Below are 23,867 nucleotides of genomic sequence, written 5' to 3'. Positions count from 1 at the left end.
CAGTGGACTCTGTGCCAGCAGTGTGCCAGCAGCATAGAGAAGCATAGAGAAGATGCTTCTCAGCCTCTGTGTGATGAGGTCCTTACACCAAAGGACCTCACCTCAACCTCGAGGAGGAATCATTTGTCAACTCTATTACAATTTCAAATCATCTCATTTGATCATTCTTTTGAATCTTACAGAGAGCAAACTCATGTCATCCTGACAAATTAATATCATATTGCATCAAACCTGCTCTCAACACTTGGAACAAGAGGCTGCACACACCCAGGGAGGGGCAGAATGGAAAGTAGAGATGAACAATCCCAGAATGATGAAACTTAATTCTGTGGTTTTAGGATCATCCTTGTAGAGCTGGAAATTTGACAGCAGTTAAGATGATATCAAACCACATTACTTCTACAGTGTAGATGCATCCATGGTTGCAACCTTTAAAAAAGGGGGGGGGGGGATTTGTAATTTGTTGAGGCACAGCTTGGTCACTTTGTTAAAATTGCTATATATAACTTTGGCACAATGTTATCACATTTGGTATTATTAAACATACAGTTTATTCAGGTGGCAGCAGGAATACTGTTAAGCAGTTACAAGTGTCTTAAGTAGGGCTGGTCAATTCGTTTCGTTAATTCGTAATTCGTTAAAAAATTCGTTAATTTTTGAATTACGAAACGATTACAAAACTTATTTTTAAACCTGGAAGTGTTTTTAGATATCGAAACGGCAGGCGCCAAAAAATTTTGTATTTCCGTCCATTTCGGAAATACGTAAGATGGCCGCCTGGCTTGCTGGGAGCTCTCCTCTCTCGGCGCCGGCTGAGCAAGCGAGAGGGCGAGCGGCGAGCGAGAGGGCGAGTGAGAGGGCGAGCGGCGAGCGAGAGGGCGAGCGAGAGGGCGAGCGGCGAGTGAGAGGGCGAGTGAGAGGGCGAGCGGCAAGCGAGAGGGCGAGGGCGAGCGGCGAGCGAGAGGGCGAGCGAGCGGCGAGCGAGAGGACCCGCCAGAGTGAGTGCCTGCCTTCCCTCAATAATAATTTCTCCTCCCTATTCTACTAAATTAATAATTAAATTTAAAAAATATTTTTAAAATATTGAAAAAAAAAGGGCGCCATCTTTACAAAATGTTTTGTAAATATTTACGAAATTTCGTAAATACCGAACTTTTTTTTTGGAAAATTTTGTAATTATTTTAAATATCGAAACAAAAAAACACCCCAATTACAAATCGATTTTAGAAACAAATTTTTGCGTTGTTACCCAGGCCTAGTCTTAAGCAGTTACAAATTTATAATTGTCCACTATTTGTATTTACAGTCATTGCAATCCTATATCACAAATGCCCCCTCCAACCTGCCTTAGCAGCTAGTTTACCCTCCGTCAGTCCATTACTGATGACCTTTTTGTGTGTGTGTGTCAGGAGAGACTTGAGAAACTGCAAGTCGCTTCTAGTGTGAGAGAATTGGCCATCTGCAAGGACATTGCCAGGGACGCCTGGATGATTTGATGTTTTTATCATGCTTGTGGGAGGCTTCTCTCATGTCCCCACATGAGGAGCTGGAGCTGATAGAGGGAGCTCATCCGCCTATCCCCGGATTCGAACCTGCGACCTGTCGGTCTTCAGTCCTGCCGGCAAAGGGGTTTAACCCACTGCACCACTGGGGGCTCCTTACTGATGAGCTGAAAATGTTAGGAGAGCTCATCCAGATGACACCTGGCTTTACTCTCCTTTTCACTATCCTGTCATGTCTGTCATCAGTAATGGGTTAGCGTCTGTGCAGGCAGATGCCACCAGTTTGAGCCCAGTTTAGTTGCCCATTTATTTATTTATTTACTATATTTGTATACCGCTCTTCTCAGTCTTCAGGCAACTCAGAGCGGTTCACAATAGCAAAATCCAATGCTTAAAACATCATAAAACAGTTAAAAACAATTAAAACAATAGCATTATAACAATCAATTAAATATCATAACATCTCATTATCGTCTCATAGTTAAAATCAAGATCCAGTCTCATCATCCAATTATTCCATGCACCATGGAGGACCTTCTTGCAGCAACACCAGAAGCACTCCAAGTGGCCAGGTACTGGTCAAAGGACATTTAATCAACTACCAAACTCACAAATTTTGTATTTTGTCTGTTTGTTTGCTTTGTTCTGTTAGAAATGTAATATAATTGACTGGTTGCCCTGACACGACAAATAAACAAATAAAATCCAATTATTCCATATTCCTATATTCATTACACTGCCTATTCAAATGCCCGCTCGAACAACCAGGTCTTCACTTTCCTCCGAAATGCTAACAGGGAGGGGGCCAATCTAATTTCTGTAGGAAGGGTGTTCCACAGCCGAGGGGCCACCACTGAGAAGGCCCTGTCTCTCGTCCCCACCAGACGTACTTGTGATGCAGGTGAGACCGAGAGCAGGGCCTCCCCAGACGATGTTAACATCCTAGCTGGTTCATGTAGAACTGCCCAAAGTAAAACGTCTTCCTGCATTGGCACCTGTTTTTCAGCTCCCCAAAAAGCTATTGAGATCTCATCAGTCACTCTCTTCCTAACAGTTTTTTTCACTGGTACTATCTAACCACTTAACAGGAAGTATTCTAGGTTATGTCTTTTCCCTCATGGGCTCAAAGAGTTTCAGTTTTTAATGTTAAAAATCGTATGGAAATAACAGGCTTTGATGTATTTTCAAAGGCTTTCATGGCTAAAATCCCTGGGTTGTTGTAGGTTTTGGGGCTATATGGCCATGTTCTAGAAGCATTCTCTCCTGACGTTTTGCCTGCATCCATGACACGCATCCTCACATCCTTACACTTGCATGTGTTTTGGGAGGGGATCATTGCAAGGTTGATATTCCTGACCTCACAACCTCTGAGGATGTTTGCCATAGATGCAGGTGAAATGTCAGGAGAGAATGCTTCTAGAACAGTGTTTCTCAACCTGGGGGTTGGGACCACTGAGGGGGTCACGAGGGGGTGTCAGAGGGGTCACCAAAGACCATAAGAAAACACAGTCTTTTCTGATGGTCATGGGGATTCCATGTGGGAAGTTTGAGCCAATTCTATCGTTGGTGGAGTTCAGAATGTTCTTTGATTGTAATGAACTATAAATCCCAACAACTACAACTCCCAAATGTCAATATCTATTTTCTCCAGACTCCACCAGTGTTCACATTTGGGCATATTGAGTATTTGTGCCAAGTTTGGTCCAGATCCACCATTGCACGAGTCCACAGTGCTCTCTGGATATAGGTGAACTACAACTCCCAAACTCAAGGTCAATACCCATCAAACCCTTCCAGTGTTTTCCATTGGTCATGGGAGCCAAGTTTGGTTCAAAACCATCACTGGTGAAGTTCAGAATGCTTTTTGATTATAAGTGAACTATAAATCCCAGCAACTACAACTCCCAAATTACAAAATCAATCCTCCCCCAACCCCACTAGCATTCACATTTGGGTGTATTGGGTATTTGCACCCAGTTTGGTCCAGTGAATGAAAATGCATCCTGCATATCAGATATTTACATTATAATTTATAACAGTAGTAAAATGACTGTTACGAAGTAGCAATGAAAACAATATTATGGTTGGGGGTCACCACAACATGAGGGACTGTATTAAGGGGTCACGGCATTAGGAAGGTTGAGAACCACTATTCTAGAACATGGCCATATAGCCCAAAACACCTACAACAACCCAGGCCAGATTTGGTTCTACCTATCCTAAATCATCACCTATATCAAGAATGTATGTGGCCTAGATCAGATTGTGTCAGCTTTTTGTTAAGGGCATATCTTTTCATCAGACTTAACATAGATAATTGGTTCTTGTGTTGCAACAATAGAGGGTTGGCAGATCACATTCCAAGGCTTACTTTGATACGAAATTGTGGTACTTACCTGTTTGAAATAATTGCAGTGTGTAAAACTCTGTTAGGAAGTAAACAGAGGCAAGTATTGTCATCTCTGAGGAACAGAAGGCAAAAAAGTCATTGGAGAGATCATGCTGAGAGCTCTCAGGGGCACTGGGCAGACACAAAGAGAGAGAAAGCCAAGGTAGGGGAATGTTGGCAAGACTGGCATGTTTGGTGACGCTGATTCCACGACTGATTCTGCGATACCTGAAACAGCTGTGGTCGCACAGACATTACCCTCCTGGTCCTCTTCCACTTCCTGTCATTGGAGGCCTATGGCGGCTTGGGATCAGGCTATCTCAGGATACTTTCACTAAGGTATTTCTTACTTGATAATTAATCACCCGGGTAAGACAGGCTGGGGAGAAGGGGGAAATGATTTGTCATTGTATTTATGGTAGCCAAGCCCTGGTTAGAGTGCAATACTCAGCAGGCAGCATACTGTTAGTGACTTCTGCAACAGTGATTCCACCTTACACGTGTTTTGTGAGGGGATCATTGCAAGGTTGATATTCCCTGTCTCACTCTGCAACAACCAAGATTCACCATATCACCCTGATTGCTACTCCAGATGGACATTCTGTTGTTGGTGAATAACAGACTAACATGGCAGTAATGAATTCTCTAAGAAATGGTTTGAAAATTTCAGAAGTAGATATTTAAGGCGTCAGGAGAGAATGCTTCTAGAACATGGCCATACAACCATCTCTGCTTCATTCAGGAAAATGCTGCACTCACAAAACTCAGGCTGTGTTGTATTTTGGTGTCAATATTGACTTTTGTGGAGAGGTGGCTGCCAAGGGAGCGGAAATGGTCAACATTTTCTAATGTTACACCATTAAGCTGTATTTCTGGCATTGGAGAGGGATTGGCTGGTGACTGCTGGAAGAGCACTTTGGTTTTCTCGATGTTTTATGACAGGCCAAGCTTCTTGTATGCTTCTGTGAAGGTGTTTAGAATGTATTGTCGAAGGCTTTCATGGCCGGAATCACTCAGTTCTTGTGGGTTTTTTCGGGCTATATGGCCATGTTCTAGAGGCATTTCTCCTGACGTTTCGCCTGCATCTATGGCAGGCATCCTCAGAGGGTGAGGTCTGGAGCTGGGAAAAAGGGGGTTTATATATCTGTGGAAAGACCAGGGTAAGACAAAAGGCTTTTGTAAGATGGGCTAGGTGTGAATCTTTTCAATTGACCACCTTGATTAGCATACAATGGGCTGACTGTGCCTGGAGCAAACTCTTAATGAAGGTGATTAGATGTCCCTGCCTGTTTTTCTCTCTGTTGTTTTAATTTTAGAATTTTTTAAAACTGGTAGCCAAATTTTGTTCATTTTCATGGTTTCTTCCTTTCTGTTGAAATTGTCCACATGTTTGTGGATTTCAATGGCTTCTCTGTGTAGCCTGACATGGTGGTTGTGAGAGTGGTCCAGCATTTTTGTGTTCTCAAATAAAATGCTGTGTCCAGGTTGGTTCATCAGGTGCTCTGCTATGGCTGATTTCTCTGGTTGGAGTAGTCTGCAGTGCCTTTCATGTTCCTGGATTCTTGTTTGGGCGCTGCGTTTGGTGGTCCCTATGTAGACTTGTCCACAGCTGCATGGTACACGGTAGACTCCTGCAGAGGTGAGAGGATCCCTCTTGTCCTTTGCTGAACGTAGCATTTGTTGAATTTTCTTGGTGGGTTTGTAGATTGTTTGTATGTTGTGTTTCCTCATCAGCTTCCCTATGCGGTCAGTGGTTCCCTTGATGTATGGCAGGGACACTTTTCCTCTGGGTGGATCTTCATCTTTACTCTTGTGGCTTGTTCTTGGTCAGAAGAGCTGCAAGACCAAGAACAAGCCACAAGAGTAAAGATGAAGATCCACCCAGAGGAAAAGTGTCCCTGCCATACATCAAGGGAACCACTGACCGCATAGGGAAGCTGATGAGGAAACACAACATACAAACAATCTACAAACCCACCAAGAAAATTCAACAAATGCTACGTTCAGCAAAGGACAAGAGGGATCCTCTCACCTCTGCAGGAGTCTACCGTGTACCATGCAGCTGTGGACAAGTCTACATAGGGACCACCAAACGCAGCGCCCAAACAAGAATCCAGGAACATGAAAGGCACTGCAGACTACTCCAACCAGAGAAATCAGCCATAGCAGAGCACCTGATGAACCAACCTGGACACAGCATTTTATTTGAGAACACAAAAATGCTGGACCACTCTCACAACCACCATGTCAGGCTACACAGAGAAGCCATTGAAATCCACAAACATGTGGACAATTTCAACAGAAAGGAAGAAACCATGAAAATGAACAAAATTTGGCTACCAGTTTTAAAAAATTCTAAAATTAAAACAACAGAGAGAAAAACAGGCAGGGACATCTAATCACCTTCATTAAGAGTTTGCTCCAGGCACAGTCAGCCCATTGTATGCTAATCAAGGTGGTCAATTGAAAAGATTCACACCTAGCCCATATTACAAAAGCCTTTTGTCTCACCCTGGTCTTTCCACAGATATATAAACCCCCTTTTTCCCAGCTCCAGACCTCACCCTCTGAGGATGCCTGCCATAGATGCAGGCGAAACGTCAGGAGAAATGCCTCTAGAACATGGCCATATAGCCCGAAAAAACCCACAAGAACTGAGTGTTTAGAATGGTTTGTAGGTCTTCTTCTGAATGCGCACAGACAACATTGTCATCAGCATACTGGAGTTCTATAATAGATGTTGTTGTAACCTTGGTTTTGGCTTTCAGTCTGCTGAGGTTAAATAGCTTGCCATCTGTCCAAACAGATGATTTCCGTTCCGGTGGGAAGCTTCCCATCAACAAGGTGAAGTATCATAGCGATGAAGATGGAAAATGAAGTTGGGGCAATAACACATCCCTGTTTGACACCTGATTCCACCTTAAATGGGTCACTTTGGGAGTCCAAGACTGTTGCCATCATGTCATCATGGAGCTATCTTGTTTATAACTTAGGGACTGCCTGTATAGATGTAGAATTACTACGCAAGGTGGCACTATACCACATCCTGACTATATAGTATTAGACACAGATACTTAGCTGCGCCTAGATATGTGTGATTTTATCAGTTACAAGGTTGTGAGAATTGTTGCTCTCCCAGGTGAATCATAGTAACTGGTTGCTTGGTTTCAAGGAAACACAACTCACTCGGATTCATCTGAGTTAATGTATCATTTCAAATCTGTTCCCAGGACAAAATGCACCCTTCAGAAGCCAAAGATCCTGCACATCCATATTACAGCTAATCCCCTAATTTCCAGAAAGACAGCTTAACTTCAAGTATACCATCATGTCTGTTACTAGTTCCCAAAGAGCAAATGCTTTTATCAGTCACACCCATCTCAGGCCTTCCTTTCAGGTTAATGAAGCAGGTGTCATGTACACCTGGCAAGTATTTTTTAACTGTTTGTTTTATAGTTTCAATAACAGAATCAAAGAATAATTGGAATTGGAGTCGGAAGAGAGCACATGGGCCATCTAGTCCAACCCCCTGCCATGCAGGAAAAGCACAATCAAAGTACTCCTGACAAATAGCCATCCAGCCTCTGTTTAAAAGTTATCAAGGAAGGAGCTTCCACTGGACTCCGAGGCAGAGAGTTCCACTGCTGAACAGTTCGTACAGTCAGGAGGTTCTTCCTAGTGTTCAGGTGGAATCTCCTTCCCTGTAATTTGAATTGAAATGGCAGGGAGAATGTTTGAGGAAAAGAGGAAAAGAGAATTCCTGAGTTGTTGTAGGTTTTTCCGGGCTATATGTCATGTTCTGGAGGCAATTTTTCTCCTGACGTTTCGCCTGCATCTATGGCAAGCATCCTCAGAGGTAGTGAGGTCTGTTGGAACTAGGAAAAAATGGGTTTATATATCTGTGGAATGACCAGGGTGAGACAAAGGACTTTTGTCTGCTGGGGCTAGCTGTGAATGTTTCAGCTGATCACCTTGATTAGCATTCAATGGCTTGGAAGGGCCTGGGGGGAATCTTTTGTTGAGAGTGATTTTATGTGCCTGTTTGTTTCCCCTCTGTTGTTTTGCTGTTGTAATTTTTGAGTTTTTTAATACTGGTAGCCAGATTTTGTTCCTGAGGTCTGAAAAAGCATGGTTTATTCTCGGTTGGCACCAACCGGATATGAACCCTGCTGGTTGTCCAGATACAAGGTAATGAACAAAGAAAAGCCTTGGTTTATACACTTTTAAAAATAATATGCATGCATCATACAGGCATCACAATGTGCATCACAAAATTCTACTTTTACATTGACTTCAATGGCATATTTTAACTTCAACACCTGTCAATCTTCATTTAAGCATCTTTATCTAAGGAGCTGCTATTAATAAGGACCATCGCCAGAGTGGCTACTAAATCCCTGAAAGCAGGAGCTTCCATCCATCTTGAGATAAGTTCTTCCTGAAGCCTCTTGAAGGCCAGCTCATTAATCTTAGGATAAGCTTCACCTGGTACCAAAATGGAAAGAGTCTCTTGAAATTTGCCAGAGGTCTCTTGACATTCCTTTCCTAGACCATGGCCTCGCTTGAGGCATCTAATTTTTGCAGCTTTTAAGAAGCCAAGTGAAGTGAGGTGAAGTTCATGCATACATACATCCTTTATATTTTCTAATTCCTATTTCTAATATGGTTACATCCAATATATATTTTCCAATATGTGTATTATGTATTTTCATCTTGCCTTCATCAGAACCTATTTCTCCAAGTCAGGTAGTTTCTAAGGCAGCAGAAAACAAGCCTGTTCCCTCTTCCTTATGACATCATTTCACGTATTTACGTGGCTAATCCCATTTTAATATATCTATTTTTCTTTTACTCTCGCACTTAAGACCTGGCTTTTTACTAGAGCATTCGATCTCTGTTGATTTTTAATTTTGTATGTATGTATTTTATCCTTTGTAATTTAGCTGTAAATCGCCTGGAGCGTTCTCAGATGGAAGGCGATTAATAAGTTATTTGATGATGATGATGATGATGATGATGATGATGATGAATTGCATATTTTCCTTGTTCTTAGTGTTGTTTTGGGTCTCTGCAGAAAGATAAAGTGATATATAAGTAAATATAATAATAAACGACAAAGAAAGAAAGCACTTGACTTCTTGGTATCTGTTCTGCCCTCAATCTATCTTTACTACTTGGAAGGTGAACTGGCTGCACAGGGAACAGACTGGAGACTATATAGTTGAATCCAACAAGAATTTATTGAATGACAAGAATTTGAGACTTTATCTCCTCTTGAGTCTGACTGTTAAGAGATAGACACAGTTCTCACTGAATGGGGGCTTTTGAATCTTTTTTTCTTATTGTCGCTTTCTTGTATGGTGTCCAACTGTCTCTAAGACGGTCTCAGTATTTAACTCCGATTGGACTTGAGTGCAGTTCCGACTGTACTTCAATACAACTCTGACTGGACATGCTATTTGTAGACCTTCCGCCCTTCTTTTCGCTTCGCCTTCCAGTCACAAAAAGGCTGACTCTTCTAAGAACCAGAAATTTCAAACACATTTTCATTGCTTTCTTAAATTATTTCTGGCATCATATTAATTACAGACTTAAGTCAAACTTAGGCCATTGCAACTCATATCTATGGTTGTTACATAGGTCAGAATTCTGTTTTGACTATTCAGTGAACAAAATCTCCCCCCAATTAATTTGGAAGCAGCACTCTTTCCCCAACACACACCCATTTCCATGCTGCCAGAGAATGAAGGGATGAACAGGGATGCCTCTACCGCTTTTCTACTATTTGGATGTGCTGCAATAGCATCATCTACTGATTGTTTGTAAACAACTCCATAGGTTTCTGTAGATGGTTATCTCAGCATATTCAGATATATAAAAATAACTGAGCACATCCCCTTCTATCCTCTTTTCTCAGTCTCTGGTGGTGCAGTGGGTTAAACCCTTGTGCCAGCAGGACTGAAGACTGACAGGTTGGAGGTTTGAATCCGGGGAAAGCATGGATTAGCTCCCTCTGTCAGCTCCAGCTCCCCATGCAGGGACATGAGAGGAACCTCCCATAAGAATGATAAAACATCAAAACATCTGGGCATCCCCTAGGCAACATTCTTGCAGATGGTCAATTCACTCACACCAGAAGTGACTTGCAGTTTCGCAAGTTTCTCCTGACATTAAAAAAAAGTCTCTGATAACATGTTGGGATGGAGTACCACAGGTTACAAGGTGGGTTTTTGATAGACTAGCATCATGATACATGCTTACAGAGATGTAGATACATGCCACAGGTAGGTTTCCTAATGTGAGACCTAGGAAAAGAGAGATGGCATTGGAGGCGGGGATTAAGTCCAGTAAGTGCTGGCTACTCTTCTCTCCCTCAAAGGCCAAAACAATGGCTGTAGTAATGTTGGCACCAAGACATGATAGACTTGTTGAAATACTTGTTGCAAAACTATGGTTGAAATAATTGTTCATCAAACTTGATAAAATAATTTGGTTTGTTTGAATGGTAGGTGGCGGAGTGCTACGGAGACATATATACCCTATGGATTGGGCACATCCCTATGGTAGTCCTGTCTGGTTACCAAGCAGTGAAAGAAGGCCTGATTGACCACTCCGATGACTTAGCAGACCGGCCAGTGACCCCTTTCATTGAAGCTGCCTTAAGAGGGAGAGGTAAAGTAACTTGCAAGTGGGATGTATGTGCTATCATGTAGCTCCAATTGTGATGGCGCAGCTGTCCCTACTTATATGTGAATGTATAGCTAAATTGTTTGGTTATCTGTAGCTGTCAATCAATGTTATTTTGAACTGGTTGAATTGCTCCCCCAGCCCAATTGTTTGACTCCACCTCTTCCCAGGGAAGAGGGTAGTGCTTTCTTTTCATTCCATCACCAAACAACTCAGCAGATGGACGTGAGAAAGGCTTGGCTCTAAAGTCCTCAGTCAAGTCATCTCTTATCATCAATTCTTAAGTCTGTACTCTTAAGATTCATTCTTCATGCCCAGTTCACCCTGGATGACATTGAGGAATCTTAGCGCCTTCAAACTAGTCCTTTGGCATCGAGAGGAAGACTTTGGCCTTCAATATAGGTCATTGGACTGGGGTTGTGAATGTTCCGACTTTCATAGCCATTGAGAAAGAGGGAACTTGGAAAGCTTCTCAGCTGGAAAACTCCTTGGACCCAAGACTTCAGAGACTGTGACGTATATTTTCTTTACCCCTGTTGAAACATCAAGGTTATGCCTAAGAAAGATAACTCATTGTGAACAAAAAAGACTATTTCAAGTTATCTATAGTGTCTTGATCCTTGAGAGTTCCAGTTCTCTAAAGGAGGGCAAGAAGCAATCCCCTGGGGAAAAGATGCCATGTCCATGTTTCTTTCACTAAGATCTATAGCCCCCAAGCGCGACGGCATACCAATGCTAGTTTGGCTGCCTTCTGCAATAAAGTCCACAATGTATAACACATGTAAATGTGCAGGCAGAATGCACATCTGCATGTGAAATTTACATCTACATGCACAATAAGCAATATTCAGTCCCATCTTGTTCAGAAAACCCCATGATTGGGTCTCTGTGAGTCCGAAAAGTACAACAGCAATGACAGCAATCTGATGTCAAGGTCCTTTCTGCTAATCCTAAAGAAATAAAAATTAAAACAATTCGCCCCCACTTATTAAAAAATAATATCTGGATGTTGTGTCACTTTTGGAAGACTGCCACGAGGGGGCAGCAAAGACTGTTTCACATTTCAAATAATTCTATCAAATCTTTATTGCTTGAAAAACGTCAAATTCCAGATGTTGTGCTGCAATTGCCCCAAAAATTGAAATACATTGAAATACACAAGCATGTGGACAATTTCAACAGAAAGGAGGAAACCATGAAAATGAACAAAATCCGGCTATCAATATTAAAAAAAACTCTAAAATTGCAACAGCACAACAACAGAGAGGAAACAAACAAGAACATCTAATCACCTCTCAACAAAAGTTTGCTCCAGGAACAGTCAGGCCATTGTATGCTAATCAAAGTGGTCAGTTGAAACATTCACACCAAGCTCCAGCAGACAAGAGTCCTTTGTCCCACCCTGGTCATTCCACAGATATATAAACCCATTTTCCTAGTTCCAACAGACCTCACTACCTCTGAGGATGCTTGCCATAGATGCAGGTGAAACGTCAGGAGAAATGCCTCTAGACCATGGCCATATAGCCCGAAAAAACCTACAACAACCCAGTGCCCCAAAAACGTTACTTCACTTTGCTAGAGTCCTTAAGTGATCCTCATGGTGAGCTCAATGGCAAGTTGGGTCCTGACAATCTAAATAACCGTGTTTCTCTATATAAATATTCCCAATTGTTAAGAGCTTTGGGGAATTTATTTCACATGTTTCCATCATTGCTATAGAATCATAGAGTTGGAAGAGATCACATGGGGCATCTAGTCCAACCCCATTCTGCCATGCAGGAAAAATGCAATCAAAGTACCCCATCCAGCCTCTGTTTAAAAGTCCCAAGGAAGGAGCTTCCACCACACTCCGAGGAAAAGGGTTCAACTGTTGAACAGCTCTCATCATCAGGAAGTTCTTCCTAATGTTCAGGTGGAAGGCATGTCTGACAAGTAGTTTTTTGTTGTTGTTTTTTTCTGTGTCAGGAGCAACTTGAGAAACCGCAAGTCACTTCTGCTGTGAGAGAATTGGCCATCTAGAAGGACTTTGCCCAGGGGATGCCTGGATGTTTTCATGTTTTACCATCCTTGTGGGAGGCTTCTCTCATGTCCCCGAATGGGGAGCTGGAGCTGACAGAGGGAGCTCATTTGCACTCTCCCCAGATTCAAAACTATCGGTCTTCAGTCCTGCTGGCACAAGAGTTTAACCCACGGTGCCACTGGGGACTCCTGGCAAGGAGATGACTCTCATATTGTGCAAGTCTCTCCCACAGAAGGCCAGTTAGCCTCTATCTTTGTTTTCCTTCCATTAGCAAAAGACCTCTTTAATTTTTTAGCTATTGACCAATTGTTTCAGAAGAGACTTTTAATGAGATCTATGGGCTGCAAGTTTTTTTTCTTAAAATGTTTTAAATTCTCTTAAACCTTTTTCAGTTTAACTCTACGTGTTCACAATAGAGAATAAATCCACTTAAAATCTGGTTTTGGCCTCTTGCAGAATTCTGGGGTTTGTAGTATAGGGAAGAGCCTTTAACAGCCTCACTAAACTACAAACCCCAGAATTCTGCAGGTGGAAGAAACCAGATTTTAAGTAGGTTTATTCTCTAGTGGGTTGAAGTGTTATTAATTACAATGTTGTTTAAAAAATGCATTATAATCATTGAGATTTTATGGATGTTTTACTCTCTGCTTTATTTTAGCATTATAGCTTTAAAAACATAACTGTATCTGTACAAGAACTTAAGGTAAAGGTTTCCCCCCGACATTAAGTCCAGTCGTATCCAACTCTGGGTATTGGTGCTCATCTCCATTTCAAAACCGAAGAGCCAGTGTTGTCAGTAGACACTTCCAAGGTCATGTGGCCAGCTGACTGCATGGAGCGCTATTACCTTCGCACTAGAGCAGTACCTATTGATCTACTCACATTTGCATGTTTTCGAACTGCTAGGTTGGCAGTAGCAGGGGCGGTGTAAGTGGAAGCTTACACCGCTTCCCCGGATTCGAACCTGTGACCTTTCTGTCAACAAGTTTAGCAGCTCAGTGCTTTAACCCACTGCACCACAAGAACTTAAGAATGCATAATTTTTCACTACCAGTAATTCCCTAAAAAGCTCTAGAACTAACCCAAGAAAACATTAGTTCCAGCAAATGAATTGCTTGTTTTGCAAACTCGGGGCTTTATTAGATCAGTCCTTCTCATGCACATTTTCTTTCGTTGCTGCCTTCCACTTTTCCAGGCATTATTGCTTTTTCCAGTGTCTCATGATAGCTCCAAATTTAGACCACTTGAGTTCAGTTATCTTGGCTTCCAATAAGAGTGCAGTCTTGACATGCTAATGTATTGGCCTTATTGGCTATCTGCATCTTGTCCCTTTGAAGCCAAGTTAGGAGCTCAGCACAATTGCCATGGCAGTCATTTCTCACTCCTTGATTCAGGCATTGCATTTTCGAATGGACACACTTGGAAGCAGCAGAGACGATTTGGGCAAATGACCATGAGGAAGCTGGGCCTGGGGAAGAAAGGCATGGAGCGTCAAATAGAAGAGGAGGCCCACCAACTTGTGAAGACATTCTCACAGGCAAAGGGTATGTAATATGAAGAGATGCTACTGCCATATGTCCCAATCTTCAGAAAAATGTGTGTGATCTGTGTCAGGGATGGAAATAACATTCACAAAAACACATTGCAGGTTGAAAAGAGATTTTCAGACGCGTGGAAAACCTCACTGAAAAAAAGAATAGATCAGTGAAGAGTTTACACAATTTCCTTCATAGAATCATAGAGTTGGAAGAGACCTCGTGGGCCATCCAGTCCAGTCCCATTCTACCAAGAAGCAGGAAAATGGCATTCAAAGCACCTCCGGCAGATGGCCATCCAGCCTCTGCTTAAAAGCCTCCAAAGAGGGAGCCTCCTCCACACTCCGGAGCAGAGAGTTCCACTGCTGAACAGCTCTCACAGTTAGGAAGTTCTTCCTAATGTTCAGGTGGAATCTCCTTTCCTGTAGTTTGAAAACATTGTTCCGTGTCCTGGTCTCCAGGACAGCAGAAAACAAGCTTGCTCCTCTGTCCTATGACTTTCCCTCACAAATTTTTACATGGCCTTCATCATGTCTCCTCTCAGCCTTCTCTTCTGAACACAATCATCTGTGGTTTTCCATAACTGTGCCGTCCTGAAAGCAGAACCCCACAGATATGGCTAGTCCACTGTACTCTTAACCATGCAAAAGGACACTAACAAAACCTAAGTGTCCAGCTTCAGGGCCAATTCCCCAAGTACATTTGAACTATAAACTGTGATATGATGATCATTAACTTCTTTTACAGGGCAGCCATTTGATCCTTCAGTACCCCTCACCAAAGCAGTCTCCAATGTGATATGTGCTCTGGTTTTTGGACACCAGTTTTCTACTGAGGATGAAAACTTGCAGAAAATGTTGGAAACTCTTGACTGGGGTTTACAATTTGGAGGAAGCTTCTTTCATGCTGTGAGTGCTCTTCTTCTTAGTCCTTGACCAGTCAAGGAAGGCTCCCCAAAAGCCTAGCTTTTCAACTCTTGGTTCTTTAGATGTTTTGGGCTTTTGACCGCAGAATGTGTCATCACTGGTTATCCTGGTGAACACTTCTGGAGGTTGAGCATCTCTGCTTTAAAAATTCTCATTTCTGGCTCTCATTTAGTAAAATGTCAAAGGTCATTAATCCCCAGTTTCATTGTTTCTTTAGCTGTATGAGTTGTTTCCATGGCTTATGAAACATCTCCCAGGACCTCACAAGAAAGCACTGGCAGCCATGGACATGGTGATTTCACTTGTAAAGAAAGAAGTGAAGAATCATAAGGAGCAACAGTCCCTGCACGAACCACAGGATTTCATTGACTTCTACCTTCTTCAGATAGAGAAAGTAAGTATCCATTTGGTGTGAAATGAAAGGTTTTTTCCTCCTTCTGACTAATGTGGGTGAATGGGATAAAAAGTAACATTCCATCTAGCCTATCTGCTTCTATCCAGAAGGTGTGGCTTTAAAGCTCAATGAAAGTTGAGGCCTGGTCCACCAAAATGTATGAGAAAAAGAAGCTAAGTACATACCGTATATACTCAAGTATAAGCCGACCCGAATATAAGCTGAAGCACTTAATATTACCACAAAAAAACTGGGAAAACAGAGTGACTCAAGTATAAGCCGAGGGTGGGAAATGCAACAGATACTGGTATATTTCAAAATAAAAATAGATACCAATAAAATTACATTAACTGAGGCATCAGGAGGTTAGATGTTTTTGAATATTTACATAAAACTGTAAGAATGCTCAACTCTGATTAAACCGTTCTGACCGTCTTCAATGTAAATGTGTTTGCATACCCTTCCGATAAAAATAGAGTAAAATAATAAATGTAATAATAATAATAATAATAATAATACATTTATTTATTTATTTTTATTTTTTTGTCGTGTCAGGAGCAACCGCTCCTGTTGTGAGAGAATTGGCCGTCTGCAAGGACGTTGCCCAGGGGACGCCCGGATGATTTCTGATGTTTTGTCATCCTTGTGGGAGGCTTCTCTCTTGTCCTCGCATGAGGAGCTGGAGCCGATAGAGGGAGCTCATCCGCCTCTCCCGGGATTCGAACCTGCGACCTGTCGGTCTTCAGTCCTGCCAGCACAGGGCTTTAACCCACTGCGCCACTGGGGGTATATTAAGTATATATTATTAAGTATATATTATTAAGTATATATAACAGAGTAAAATAATAAATAACCTTGACTTGATTATAAGCCGAGAGGGACGTTTTCAGCCCAAAAAAAGGTCTGAAAAACTAGGCTTATACTCGAGTATATACAGTATATTAAATAACCCTTGGAGATTATTTGCAAGTTGAAGCAGAAACTCAATGAATTCTTGCAAATTATAGCAAGGTGCTGCTATGTTATCTCAGCTGCAAATTTATAATAGGGGTGAGTGATTTGTCCTAAACCTGTCCCTTTTTCAGTTCTGTTTTTGGCTGGGCTCTCATGCTATTTATTTATTTATTTCGCGCATTTCTACCCCGTCCTTCTCAACCCCTGAGGGGGACTCAGGGCGGCTTACAAAAGGCACAATTTGATGCCAACATAAACATAACAATGGATAAAACATGTAAACAGCAATTATAACAATTAAGACAGTCAGTCCATACATTAAAATCAATAAAACAATCTAATGCTCAGCGTTCGCCATCTCATAGTCCGTAAATTCATTCTACATTGTCAAGTACTCTCAATTCTGGTCATCATTGTCCTTATCTAACTGCCAGATTGCCCAAAAGCCTGGTCCCATAACCATGTTTTTAATTTCCTTCTGAAGGAGAGGAGGGATGTCAATGACCTAATTTCCCCCAGGAGTGAATTCCACAGGTGAGGGGCCACCACTCAGAAGGCCCTGCTCCTCGTCCCCACCAATCTCACTTGTGATAGAGGTGGCATCGGAGATTTCAAACTCCGAGGTGGGACGTAGAGGGAGATGCGTTCGGACAGGTACGCTGGGCCGGAGCCGTATAGTTCAGCAGCTCAGCAGTTTAACCTGCTGCACCTCTGGGGGTTAACAGAAAGTTCTTTTTTCAGATATTTATAACAACAACAACAACAACAACTTTATTTTTATACCCTGCCTCCATCTCCCCAAAGAGATTCGGAGCAGCTTACAAAGGCACCGGCCCAGAGAGCACAGAATTAAAAACTAGGGCTGGGCAGTTTCGTTTCGTAATTTCGTAATTCGTTAAAAATTCGTTATTTTTTTTGGTTACGAAGCGATAATGAACCATTCAGGAGCATCTAAAAAACAAAACAAATTTTTCAATTCGTTTCGTAATTGCTTCGTATTCGTTTCGTATTCGTTTCGAAATCATTTCGTTATTATTTCCGCATGTCTGGGGCAAGTTTTATAGCTGTTGTTTGTTTAATCAGTGAAAAATTTTTTTAAATATCACACCAACAGTCAACAACAGAGGGAGAGGGAAGCTTCAAAAGTTCCCCCTGTCCCATGTGGAGGTTTTTTAGCTTATTGCGCAGTCGCGTCCGCCATTAACGAATCGATTCGTATTTGTTTCGTATTCGTTTCGTATTTGTTTTGTAATTTTACGAAATATCGAACTTTTTTAAAGAAAAATTTCGGAATTCTTTTAAATATCAAAACGCAAAAAACCCCAAAAAACAAATCGAGTTTAGAAACAAATTTTTCCGTGGTTGCCCAGCCCTATTAAAAACGTAACACAATAAGATAAAATCAAAACAAAACCAAATAAAAAACATATCACAATAAAACATAACATCATAAAAACAGTACCATGCAGAGCGATAAAAGTGCTGAGTTTTGAGGGCTCTGAGTTTGTTCAAGTTCCTAGATAGAGCTAAGGGGAAGTGCAAAATTCAGGAAGGCGGGGCTGGGAGAATCATGACCTTGGGAATTTAAAATATTAAAAAGTAATATTCCTTACTTTTTGCATACCTGACACGAAATGATGCCATATTTTTTCTTATTGCACGATTAGATCCGTGATTCAGTAGGGTTGCATAGCCACTAGGCCAGTGTTTCTCAACCTTCCCAATGTTGTGATCCTTAATACAGTTCCTCATGTTGTGGTGACCCCCAATCATAACATTATTTTCATTGTCACTTCATAACTGTAATCTTTCTATTACTATGAATCGTCAAGTAAATCTCTGATATGCAGGATGTATTTTCATTCACTGGACCAAATTTGGTACCAACATCCTATATGCCCAAGTTGGAATACTAGTGGGGTTACGGGAGGGACTGATTTTGTTATTTGAGAGTTGTAGTTGCTGGGATTTATAGTTCACCTACAATCAAAGAGCATTCTGAACTCCACCAATGATGGAATTGAACCAAATTTGGCACACAGAACTCCCACGACCAACAGAAAATACTGGAAGGCTTTGGTGGGCATTGACCTTGAGTTTGGGGGTTCTAGTTCACCTACATCCAGAGAGCACTGTGGGCTCAAATAATGATGGATCTGGACCAAACTTGCCATGAATACTCCATATGCCCAAATGTGAACACTGGTAGAGTTTGGGGGAAATAGACCTCGACATTTGGGAGTTGTAGTTGTTAGGATGTATAGTTTGCCCACAATCAAAGACCATTCTGAATTACATCAATGACAGAATTGGGCCAAATTTCCCACACAGAACCCCCAGGACAAAGAGAAAATATTGTGTTTTCTGGTGGTCTTTGGCGACCCCTCTAATATCTCCCTCGTGACCCACCCAGGGGTCCCGACCCCCAGGTTGAGAAACGCTGCACTAGGCATTCCCCATTGCACAAGGGAACAATAAGAACACATTTTGGCTAAACCAGGACTGAGGTCCAACAGGTCGCAGGTTCGAATCCAGGGGGAGCGCAGAAGAGCTCCCTCTATCAGCTCCAGCTCCCCATTGCGGGCACATGAGAGAAGCCTCCTACAAGGATGATAAAACATCAAAACATCCGGGCGTCCCCTGGGCAATGTCCTTGCAGACGGCCAATTCTCTCACACCAGAAGCAGCTTGCAGTTTCTCAAGTCGCTCCTTGGAAGACAAGTGAAATGGAGCTGATTTAAGCCATGAATGCATGATATAGTTCCTCTGCCATTCTCCTCTGTAATTGCTATTTACAGACTAACGATAATCTCTATACAACCTACGATGAGGAAAACCTGGCTGAATGTATTATTGAGTTTTTTGGAGCTGGAACAGAGACAACAGCTGTGACCTTGAAGTGGGCAATACTTCTGATGGCAGTTCACCCAGAAATCCAAGGTAGGTTTCTTAACAGAGTGTTTATTCAGGGTTGATCAATGGGGCCCTATGTTCACACTCCTGGGTATCTTAAATACATTTCTCTTACCCACCATTTCCCCTAGGTAAAATCCAGAAGGAGATCGAAGATGTTTTTGATGCTTCTTGCTCTATCCGCTATCAAGACCGGAAAAAACTGCCCTACACCAATGCTGTGATTCACGAGATCCAGCGTGCAAAATATGCCTTTTTATTGGGGGTTCCCAGGCAAAATGTGAAGGATGTGACCATACATGGTTCATTCATTCCAAAGGTACAACTATACTTTCTGTAAAAGGTAAAGGTTTTCCCCTGACATTAAGTCTAGACGTGTCCAACTCTGGGGGTTGGTGCTCATCTCCATTTCTAAGCCAAAGAGCTGGCGTTGTCCGTAGACACCTCCAAGGTGATGTGGCCAGCAGGACTGCATGGGGCACCGTTACTTTCCCGCCAGAGCGGTGCCTATTGATCTACTCACATTTGCATGTTTCGAACTTCTAGGTTGGCAGAAGCTGGGGCTAACAGTGGGAGCTCCCCCGCTCCCCTGATTCGAACCTGCAACCTTTCAGTCAGCAAGTTCAGCAGCTTAACATTGTAACCCGCTGCGCCACTGGGGGCTCCAATACTTTCTGTAGTTCAAGACTATTTCAGACCCAGAGCTAAATTTTTCAGCAATGTACATGGCAAAGTCAGTTTTCTGGTAGTACTTCATCTTTGCCTCTAATGAGCAGTCAGGCTTTATTTCCTGGCTGAATCCTATATTGTTTGCATGGGATGTAAATCTACACTCCCTAGTTACAGTGTGATCATGCTACGCAAGCCTTCTGTTGCATGCCAACTCTGGGCTGCCAGTTGTGTGCCTACCAATACCCTTTTTTGCTTTGTTCTGCAAGGGAAGATATTCAATGGCTATGTCTATAATCCTAGTTAATCAACCAGTATGCTAAAGATACTGTTGAGTAGTTGCTATTAATTAGTCAGGAATGCAAATCTGTTTGTGCAACACTTATGGAACTGAGAACTCAATATGGATATTAGACAGTGGCCCAAATACAAGCAGTCCCCGAGTTAAGAACAAATTCAGTCCTGTACCTTGGTTCTTAAGCTGAATTTGCATGTAAGTTGTAACTGGTCTATTTTTAAAGTCAAACTTTAGATAGATGATGGATGGATGGATGGATGGATGGATGGATGGATGGATGGATGGATAGATAGATAGGCAGATAGATAGGCAGATAGATAGGCAGATAGATAGATAGATACTTAGGTGATCTCTCATTGGCTGAGTAGGATAGTCTTCCAGGAGCACTATTCTGGTGGGTCTGTAGGTGACTGTGGAGCCCTATTCTTGATCTTCTCCCACAGTGAGGGCATTGGTTTCTAGGTGGAAGGTAGTCTTGGTAAGGGTGGCTTGATGCGCCTTCCTCTTGGCACATTTCTCTCTTTCACCCTCCATTCGTGCCTCTTCAAATTCTGTAGCACTGGTGGTCACAGCTGACCTCCAACTGGAGTGCTCAAGGGACAGGGCCTCCCAGTTCTCAGTGTCTATGCCAGAGATTTTAAGGTTGGCTTTGAGCCCATCTTTAAATCTCTTTTCCTGTCCACCAACATTCGGTTTTCCGTTCTTTAGTTCAGAATAGAGCAACTGCTTTGGGAGACGGTGGTTGGGCATCCGGACAACGTGTCTGGTCCAGCAGAGTTGATGGTGGAGGACCATCGCTTCAATGCTGGTGGTCTTTGCTCTTCCAGCACACTGACATTTGTCCGCCTGCCTTCCCAAGAGATTGCAGGATTTTGCAGAGGCAATGCTGAATCGTTCCAGATAGATAGATAGATAGATAGATAGACAGACAGACAGACAGACAGACAAAGCTGTGGGTAGCATTGGAAAAGATTAACACCCCTGTGGTGGTTGTTTTGCTCTCTGTGCCCCTGTTCAAAAGATTTTGCCCCACTTTCCGTCCCTGTGAGAACTGGATTTTGAAAAATGTGGTTTGTTGTGGAAACAAGAATTAGTTATAAAGCTTCAGCTGAGACACTTTTCCTCATGATAATGACTCTGGAGTATAAGCCCTATGAGGAGCGGTTTAAAAAGCTGGTAATGTTTAGCCTGCAGAAGAGAAGGCTGAGATGAGACATGGTGAGGGCCATGGATAAATATGTGAGGAGAAGTCATAGGGAAGGAGGGAGGGAGCTTTTTTTCTGCTGCCTTGGAGACTAGGACGCAATGGAACAATGGCTTCAAACTACAAGAAAGGAGATTCCACCTGAACATTAGGAAGGACTTCCTAACTGTGAGCGCTGTTCAGCTTCTCTGCCCCGGAGTGTGGTAGAGACTCCTTCTTTGAAGAGCAGAGGCTGGATGACCATCTGTTGGGGGTGCTTTGAGTGCAATTTTCCTGCTTCTTGGAAGGGGGTTGGACTGGATGGCCCACAAGGTCTCTTCCAACTCTAGGATCCTCGAATGCTAAAGTCTGCACCTAAACTGCAGCTACGTTGAAGGAGCATCAAGGAGATTACCCCAGACACATTTTAAAAACTGAATTATAAATCTCCGATGTCGCATATATAGCAAAGTTTGTTTAAGTATCATTTGTGCTAGGAGAGGACAAATATGAACCGTCCTATACCATGTGCATTTTGAGCCAGTTCTTTCTTGCAGGGCACCTTTATCATGCCGGATCTGCGCTCTGTTCTTCTTGATCCCAAGCAATGGGAGACCCCCAAAGAATTCAACCCGCAACATTTCTTGGACAAAGATGGAAAATTTTTGGCCAGAGAGGCGTTTCTTGCTTTTGGGGAAGGTAAATGCAGAAGACATTTATAACTATGTTTACAGAGTCTTCTCAACACAACATAAAGGGAGGTTGGTGTTATATAGTAAAGGCACCGGGATTGTGGTGCAGCTGGCTGAGTGTCAGCTGCGTTAAGATCACTCTGACCAAAAGATCATGAGTTCAAAGCCAGCCTGGGTTGGAGTGGGCTTCCAACCAATTGTGTAGCCTGTTGTCGACCTTTGCAGCCCAAGACAGTTGCATCTGCCAAGTAGGAAAATTAGGTACCACCTTAAAGTGTGGGGAGGCTAAATTAACTAATTTATGAGGCCATAAAAAGACTCCAGCAAAGCACTCCAGCAAAAGCATATGGGGAATGCGGAAGTACTTCATCAGTGTCGCAGATGGACGATGAAAGCGACAGCTCCCCTGGCGTCCAAAAAAAGTTAAATAGCCTCTGTGTATGTCTGTATACGTTGTATGTCAAATTGGCATTGAATGTTTGCCATATATGTGTACACTGTAATCCGCCCTGAGTCCCCTGCGGGGTGAGAAGGGCGGAATATAAATACTGTAAATAAATAAATAAATAAAGGTTTTCCTTGACATTAAATCTAGTCGAGAAATGGAGATGGAGCTCATCTCCATTTCTAAGCTGAAGAGCTGGAGTTGTCCGTAGACGCCTTCAAGGTCATGTAGCCAGCATGACTGCATGGAGCACTGTTACCTTCCCGCTGGAGCAGTACCTATTGATCCACTCACATTTGCATGTTTTCAAACTGCTAGGTTGGCAGAAGCTGGGGCTAACAGCGGGAGCTAACCCTGCTCCCCAGATTTGAATCATCAACCTTTCGATCAGCAAGTTCAGCAGCTCAGCGGTTTATCCCACTGCGCCACTGGGGATATTACAAGTGCTATATCTGAATAGGCTATATTCAAATATAAGTAATAGGTGTGTAACCAGAGCTGTTTTTACAGCCTTCTGTGATAATGTCCCAAGCTTTCTTTTTTCAGACTGCAGGTTTCAGACTTCATGGATCAGTAGCCATTCTGGTAGCTCCTGGGAACTGTACATTTTCCAAGGTCTAATCAAAACCTGTGGCTGGTTGGAAAATAACTGGAATAAGTGATCACTCACTTGAACATATCCTCTCGTGTTTCCTCCACAGGGGCTCGAGTGTGTTTGGGAGAGCAGCTGGCAAGAATTGAACTCTTCATCTTCTTCACATGCTTGCTGAGATCATTCAGCTTCCAGCTACCACCAGGAGTGAAAAAACTCAATACGAAGCCTGCGGTTGGGTTGACGATGCATCCACGTCCTTATAAACTCTGTGCTGTTCCCCGCTGCAACACATCGTAGCCCTTAAAATTCGTGATGGTCACTTATTTAACATTCACTCTTGATGGCTCAGTTTGACTCTGTCCTAGCAATTGTTGGAAATAGCAACCTCTCAAGCCTCCACTAGTCATTTGTTATGTATATAATTGCTTACTGTATTTTATATGTGTATTGTATTGGTTTGCATTTTACTTTAACTGTATTGTTATTCGAAAGTCTTGATTAGGGAGCCTTCACAAAATTATTCTCAGTTTTTGTTGTCGTTCTAATACACCCAAGCATTTTACAAGGTTCTCATAAGTGGTGACATTACACCATAGCATTTAATTTCTTTAGTAAAGAAATGTCACATTGTCCACATTTGCTTTTCTTCTGTCGCAACCACA

At 42.5% G+C, this 23,867-nt stretch overlaps 1 protein-coding gene across 1 annotated transcript; it reads left to right on the top strand.

Moving 5' to 3' along the window:
* Positions 1–3,945: 3,945 nt before the first annotated feature.
* Positions 3,946–23,641, top strand: LOC132770439 (cytochrome P450 2J4-like). The gene is made up of 9 exons (XM_060767378.2): positions 3,946–4,230; positions 10,401–10,563; positions 13,996–14,145; positions 14,884–15,044; positions 15,280–15,456; positions 19,209–19,350; positions 19,455–19,642; positions 22,031–22,172; positions 23,312–23,641. The coding sequence occupies exons 1-9, from the start codon at positions 4,063–4,065 to the stop codon at positions 23,500–23,502; spliced, it is 1,482 nt and encodes a 493-aa protein (XP_060623361.2). The 5' UTR covers positions 3,946–4,062; the 3' UTR covers positions 23,503–23,641.
* Positions 23,642–23,867: the final 226 nt, after the last annotated feature.

Source organism: Anolis sagrei, chromosome 3 (assembly GCF_037176765.1).
Source record: "Anolis sagrei isolate rAnoSag1 chromosome 3, rAnoSag1.mat, whole genome shotgun sequence".
In the NCBI taxonomy this organism is placed as follows: domain Eukaryota; kingdom Metazoa; phylum Chordata; class Lepidosauria; order Squamata; family Dactyloidae; genus Anolis; species Anolis sagrei.
Note: the sequence above shows the minus strand (reverse complement) of the source record. Positions and strands in the feature narration are given on the sequence as shown.

Coding starts and splice junctions, on each gene's coding strand:
- LOC132770439 (XM_060767378.2), top strand. CDS start 4,063: ATGTTGGCAAGACTGGCATGTTTGGTGACGCTGATTCCACGACTGATT. Junction 14,146..14,883: donor GACATTCTCACAGGCAAAGG/GTATGTAATATG, acceptor CTTCTTTTACAG/GGCAGCCATTTGATCCTTCA. Junction 15,457..19,208: donor ACCTTCTTCAGATAGAGAAA/GTAAGTATCCAT, acceptor TGCTATTTACAG/ACTAACGATAATCTCTATAC.